Source organism: Lipotes vexillifer, unplaced genomic scaffold (assembly GCF_000442215.2).
Source record: "Lipotes vexillifer unplaced genomic scaffold, Lipotes_vexillifer_v1.1 scaffold645, whole genome shotgun sequence".
NCBI classification, from domain to species: domain Eukaryota; kingdom Metazoa; phylum Chordata; class Mammalia; order Artiodactyla; family Lipotidae; genus Lipotes; species Lipotes vexillifer.
This window is the reverse complement of record NW_006777439.1, coordinates 36,827-43,909: the sequence shown is the minus strand read 5'-3', so window position 1 is coordinate 43,909 and position 7,083 is coordinate 36,827. Positions and strand designations below refer to the sequence as shown.

At 32.3% G+C, this 7,083-nt stretch overlaps 1 protein-coding gene across 2 annotated transcripts in view; it reads left to right on the top strand.

Moving 5' to 3' along the window:
• OLA1 (Obg like ATPase 1) overlaps positions 1–7,083 on the top strand; it is a 175,166-nt gene that overhangs the window by 164,484 nt on the left and 3,599 nt on the right. For both annotated transcript variants that reach the window (XM_007451064.1, XM_007451065.1), the window contains 3 exons: positions 3,736–3,876; positions 4,566–4,662; positions 6,712–6,834. In XM_007451064.1, coding sequence (XP_007451126.1) covers positions 3,736–3,876; positions 4,566–4,662; positions 6,712–6,834 — 361 coding nt within the window. The remainder of the gene's footprint in view (positions 1–3,735; positions 3,877–4,565; positions 4,663–6,711; positions 6,835–7,083) is intronic.

The following is a 7,083-nucleotide window of genomic DNA, read 5'->3' as shown; positions in this document are numbered from 1 at the left end:
CTTTCCCTAGAAGAAACAACCACAACACTATGTCAACAACCCAGCAGTTGACCACAGATTCTCTTGGAACAAAATGGCTCCTGCCAAATGACCACACATCCAAGAACAACACAGCACATACACAGGAGCCAACGGTTTTGAGAGGTCATAAGCAGATGGCATATGATGGGGTGGTGGGGACAGAGTTATACACAAGAACTTAGAAATAATTAGAGCAGTCTGAAAGGAACTTTTAAGTTAATCTTTTAAAAATCTTGAAAGAGAATAAGAATTCATTAAACAAGTGTGAAATGTTACCCCAAAAGAACAGGTAGATTTGAAAGAGAAACAAATATAATTTTTAGATAAAATTTGTATCTGGAAGAGAAATATAAACCATGTAAATTAACCCTAGGAAAATCAAATTATGGAATCTGGAATTTCAAGATTGGATAAGAAGGTCAGGTTATAAGACCAAAGGTATATTTGAGACATAATCTTTTAGAAATCTAATGCTAGTTTAATATTAAAGATCTCATTTGTCCGAAGACACTAACAGATCATAACCTGCCAGTGCATCTCAAAGCATAACCCTTTAGCCTGAAAACTGATTGTCCCTGCTTAGTCTCCTTGCTGTGGAATCATTACTAGGAAGAAAAATACAACTAATGGCAGTTCCTCTTTTCATTTGTCACTCATAAGACTTTGGGGAAATCAGTGTGGCTCTGGCTCCTTATTAGTAATCTCTGGCTTTGTGCAATAATCTATTTATATAAATTTATAAAATGAATGCTCTGAAAGTCTTTACAGTTTAACTCTTTAGGAGTGTACTGTCTTTACTATTTCTTCTCCCCTCATATAATTTGATATTCTATGACAATATCATTATTATTTTGGTTACTAGCAGTTGGATAGTTTTCTTTAGACATTTGCTAACATTTGTGTATGGAGATTACTGTTCAGTCACTTTGACAGAATGTACTTGAAATTGTTTTTCTAGTAGTGGTACTGAGCTCAACTTTGATTTTCCATATCCCTCATGTGCCAATAGCTCACATTTTTTAGATGACTACTATAGTTTGGGGTATGGTTTGTAGCAATAGAATAGACATCTTTCTGCAAAAGGTAACTGGTCCCAATGGGGTTCAAACTTGTGATCTTGGCCTCATTATCACACTTTTGTAACCATAAGACCTAACAGATATATTATACGTATTTCAGTCTATAATCTTGAAATCAAGTCGTATTTTTAATTACTCAAGGCTTATTTCAAGTATGTAATTAAAAATCACTTTGGGACATTTCTCGCTTTTGTTTGATAGTAAAAGTAACAAAAGTAAAGCAGACAGCCAAAGAACCTAACTCACTTTTCATCTTCCCTGTGTTTTCTATGACAGTGAAAGTCACAAAAGTGAAGCTTGCAGGCAAAGACCTAACTCACTTTACGGAGAGTGCTACGGTACCTTTTTCTTTTAGTGAGGCTATAGCAGGTCTGATGTCAGTCACTTTAGAGACCTTTAGACCTCAGTGCTCATTTATTGCTAAAATGTACCAGCTCTGCTTCTGCATTATGAAGATCATCTGTCAACACTTTGAGATATTCTCCTTTGTTATTAAGCTTGTGATGCTCTACACTGTCAGGTTTTTTGCCAATTATAGTTAAGGTACAATGGTGTATTCACCAGATCAAAGTCTCACATTGGCGGTAGAGGAATGATTTGTAAGTCTTTATTCATCTGAATTGTACAATAGAACACCTGAGGAATGCAAATAATCCCTCTGAGGAATCTGCAGGAAAGGCTGTTAAAATGACAGGGTAAAACTATTGTTATTCTGAATTGATGTTTCAGCCAAAATAATTATTTCTTATCTTGTTGTCTCATAACAGTTCTAGTTTTATTAGTTATGTTGACCATATTTATGAAACAAAATGTGTATTTTATATATATGTTATCCATTTACATGGGCTTGTTTTATTTTACTTTATTAAATCTATATTTGGTATGTGATTTTCCTTTTTGTAAATTACATATTTGATTTTGACTTGTATAATAAATGTGTGTTACTACACCATTGGTGGTAAATTTTAATATACAGTTTTGTTTGAATACTGTAAGTCTATAAACTAAGTTAGAATCTCATAATGTTATTACAGGAAGAAATATCAATTTAAATTTTTACTTTTTTCTTTAACCTTTCCTTCATAATTTTAGATAAGAAAATAGCTGGTTTGGATTCCCTGTTTTAAAGGACACATACTTTATTCCAAAATACATTTTTAGGGGTTGGTTCGTTATTTTTAGGATGTGACCAAAAGAGGAAAAAAAAATATTATGAAGATCAAAAACCACTGATAAATATTAAATAAGTAAATTATAGGTTAGCCTTGTATAACAAACATGTATGAACTATTGTGTGAATTTTTCATTCCTTTATCCCATTCTACTCAGTAGACCATATTCTTAATTTTCTAATAACTCTCATCCCTTCTTTGATGGGTGAGTGTTGATGAATTTGTGGTTTAGTTCTTGTGTTTCTTATCCACTGTAGTGACATTTGCATTGTTTATTTATGGATAACTTCCTCACTTTTTTTTAACCATGATAGTTATTAAAACCTTGGTCTAAATATGGGAGACAAGTGGAACTATGTGAGACTATGATATATATTGAACTATGAAATCTATATCCAGTTCTATACTAAGCTCTATTCCAGAATCATAGATAGGCACATATGCTGTGATTATCTGAGAATAAAAATTAACAATACTAACTGCTGTTAATATTTGTTTACTATATGCCTCGCTTTACTTTTCTAGGTTCTTTACCTACATTATAATATGTACTGTAATTATCTCCATAGGTGAGGAAACTGAGGCTTAGAAAGGTTTAGTAACCTGCCCAGGAATAAAAAGCTAGAAAAGTGGTAGGATCAGAACCCGGTTAATATATTCACTACACTTATCTCATTTAAGTTCTAACTACCACTTGGCTAAAATACTCCACGTTTTGGAATAGATCACTCAATAATGTCTTTTCAGGTAACACTCGATATCAATTTCCTAACTGATTTGGCTTTCCAAACCCTTTTGCTATTAAAGTACTTTATTTCCTCTGTAGTTCTATTATTCATGATCCTACAAAAGTGAGATTCATAAGAACAATGTGTACACAATCAACTAGGTTTTTGTAAATCTATATTTCCAGACTTTTTTTTTTTTTTTTAATTAGCAAAAACCTCCCTCAAAACCAGTGACAACTTTAAAGTCTTGTTAGTCCAAGAAGGAACTGAACCAGGCATATAGATATCTGGGTGGAACAAATTCTTTGTCAGAGTTCTTCGAAATTAGCTGACGCTTTTAGGTGTGATTCCTATAAATATAGAACTTTGTGTTTTTGCTTTTTGAAAATATACTTTGTAAAGTAAGGAAAATAATAAATCATAACATTGAGGTTTTCAAGGTCACAGTTGTTAATGCTGAGCAAATTTAGTGTAACTGTAAAAAGTTTTAAAATATTTGTATTAGTTCCCATAGACAATGTGTTAAAGTAAAACTAGATTACAGTAAAATATTATGGCGTATACCTGAAGCAATTGCTGCCTGTTAGTGCCTTGACCTTGGAAAGCTATACACAAAAAGATGGCATCATAAAACTGTTCAATTCTTATGAATATGTATGTGCTACTTGATAATAATGAATGTGGTACAGTCATGCATGCACTACAAGATAATGTTGTGCCCTTTTTTGTCTACAGGTTGATAAAAATTAAAGAGTGGGTGGACAAGTATGACCCAGGTGCCTTGGTCATTCCTTTTAGTGGGGCCTTGGAACTCAAGTTGCAAGAATTGAGTGCTGAGGAGAGACAGAAGTATCTGGAAGCGAACATGACACAAAGGTTAATTAGCATTCATTTTCCCTACACTTTATTATCAACTATTTCCTTGCAGTAATTTAATTGCTTGCGCTGATAGAATAATAAATGACAGAGTAATTACCATTATAAAGAGGGAATCTTCTCCTTTCTTTACCATGAGACAGAGTGAAAAGATTTATTTTAAATTAAGTTTTTAACTGTCATCTGTCATCTCCGTACAGTGTTTTAATTATAACATAGGTATTAGTTATGTATATTTTTGAGAAGGAATGATCGCCAAAACTCTTTCGTCATGTTCAGTGGGGGAGGGGAAAGGGTGAATCAGTTGCCTTAATTTTTTCTGAGTAACAGTAATATATTGTTTAAACATTGGATTTCAATCAAATGATTTTGCTTTCATGACCCACGTCCTGGAAATAATTGATATTGGAGGAAAATAATCATAGAATGGGTAGATCAAATTTTTCTTTTTTTAATAATAAACAATTCAAAATTATATGTTCAGACTAGTACAATTAAAACCAATTTTAGAAAGGATTTTTTAGGAATAGTTATGTGCTTTCTGACTTCTTCAAGTGTATTATAAAAGATGAATGGTCATTTACTAATATCTCTAACATTTTCTGCTTGAAATGAATAATTTTAGTTTTGTACTGATCTCTGGCACAATCAACTTACATGTTGAGTGAATTTGTTACATTTTATTTCAGCGCTTTGCCAAAGATCATTAAGGCTGGGTTTGCAGCACTCCAACTAGAATACTTTTTCACTGCAGGCCCAGATGAAGTGCGTGCATGGACCATCAGGGTAAGATTCATACTTATTCATCAGCTATATCCAGTTCCACACTATTGAATTCAGATTGATATCACTGACTTTGAAGTTTGTCATGGTGGCGGTTAGCTAGTCATTACAGATGAGGTTTTTGTCCAGGATAACTTTAATTATTTGTGAGCTGCTGAACAGTGAAAGTGGAGCGGCATTGATTGAGGCAGGTAACAATTGATTCTGCCTATTACATAGTCTGAATTTCTTCATCCTGTAGAATCTGTCTACCCTCCTCCTGTGGTCAGAGATAAGACACACCAGTATTGTGCTTGCTTAATCTGTGTGACTGGGTTTGTCTGCAGTGAAATTGATGTTGCTTTTCATTTTGTATTCGCTAAGTTTGTTTGGGTTGCGGGTGGTTCTTTCCTCCTTTGCTTTGCTCGGATTACATTTTCAGCAATAAAAGCAATATGACATCATTATGCTCTTCATAGATACACAGTTGGGCTCAAAGAGCTAAACTCAATGTGTAATAATTCATGGCTTTTTAAATTTGAATTCATAAAACTAGTGTTTATTTTTGCAGTGTTTTATATTCAATCTTCTTTAATAATGTGATATGTATTTTAAATATTGATGTATAACTGATTACCACCAGAAAGAATGACTAATTTATTCCCAGAGGACAATAGAAACTGAACTGTAATGGCTTGCTTTTAAATGAAAATATATTGTAATATGGTAGTTACTGTTGAAAAATATTTTGAAATATATGTAATCTGAAATAGTGTTACAGAATATAAAAATAATGTCAGAACTTTTAGAAATACTCAGTGTCTTATTCATTCTTTTATTATGCTTTTTAAATGTATGCTACATGATAAATTTTAGGGCTGCTTTGATTTCTGTTTTCACTGACTACCTTAATTTATTGTTACATCTATTTTGATTTAAGATGGATAGGAACATGGAGTCAGTTGAACATAATGTTAAATGCGTTTTGTGAATGTGAGATTCACTTTTCTTTGATCTCCTCTTTCCTTTGTAAAAAAAATGTTTTATTAACTTAAAACTAAGGTCCTTTTATATAGACTTACAAAATAATGTCAAAGCAAATCCAAGTTGGTAAACAAATTGCCAGGGTTTATTTTTACTATATATTTTAAAGCCTTAAAACTTCCAAACTTAAGTATGTACGGCAGGAAAGATAACACATTCCAGGCTTGAAAATATGAAAGCTGGTTTATTTTGAGACTGATTGTAAGTATCCATGATTTAATGTGCTAAGATATTTAGTCAGGTAAGCATCAGTGAGTAGCCATATTAACCCAATACATCTTTTATTGTAAAAACTGTGCTTTATAGTGTCAGACTCCTTACCACTTTAACATGCTTTATTAAGCAGCCTTTAGGTCACCATTATTTCTCAAATTTCTTTCCATGGTTGTGTGTGTCTGGAATGTAGGTCCTTGTAATTTAACATATGGGGTAATTATAAGACATTTCTCTTCCTGTATCAACTTGAATTTTCCTTTATGATGGTTAGAGGCAGGGTGTATTATGTAAAGTGTTCAAAATTCTATTAAAATTTTATGAGGATTTTAAAATTATTTGCTGGACATATATTGTATTATTTGTTGGAAATATCTTAAAAATATCCCTTTATATATTGATTTTTATATGTTCTTTAGATGAGCTGAAATTTTCAAGGCTTTTTATCTTTTTGAAACCTTTGATAATTCAACTTGAAAGCTATTTAAAATCCTTACTTTTTTCCACTGTGAAGAATAGAAAATCGAAATGCAACCTACGCCGAAACCAGACCACTGCATCTAAATCGATAAATCTGTGGATGACTATTAGGAAAAACAAAGCTACGCTTCTTTAATATCTACTGATCTGTCTGTGCTAAATCTGCTGCACAGATAGTGCCCAGTGTTGAAAATGTTCTAATTGTATATCTGACATCTTAACTGATATTAAACTAAGTTTAAGTTGAGCCCAACAGCAGATCAGAGAAAAGAAACTCTATGCTTTCAATCAGTCATCTTAAATGCAATTAGTTTTCTCTGGTCTTTCTATTCAAAGAAAGGGACGAAGGCTCCTCAAGCTGCAGGAAAGATTCACACAGATTTTGAAAAAGGATTCATTATGGCTGAAGTAATGAAATACGAAGATTTTAAAGAGGAAGGTTCTGAAAATGCGGTCAAGGTAAGGAATTATTTTCTAGTTTCACACTTTATAATTTTTGTTAATATGAAGATACTCAGGATTAAAATGAATAACTGTCTTTTAAACTGTGTGTCAGCATTAGTTTTACTGTCAACTGATTGAAGAGCTGTAGATGTTTACATGCTTTTTAGACAATTTTTTTAATGTGTAAATTGTCAGTAATTTTGTGGTGTTTTTCTAAAACAAAAAAAAATTTTTAAAGCTAGCTTTAAGTAGTTATAAATAATT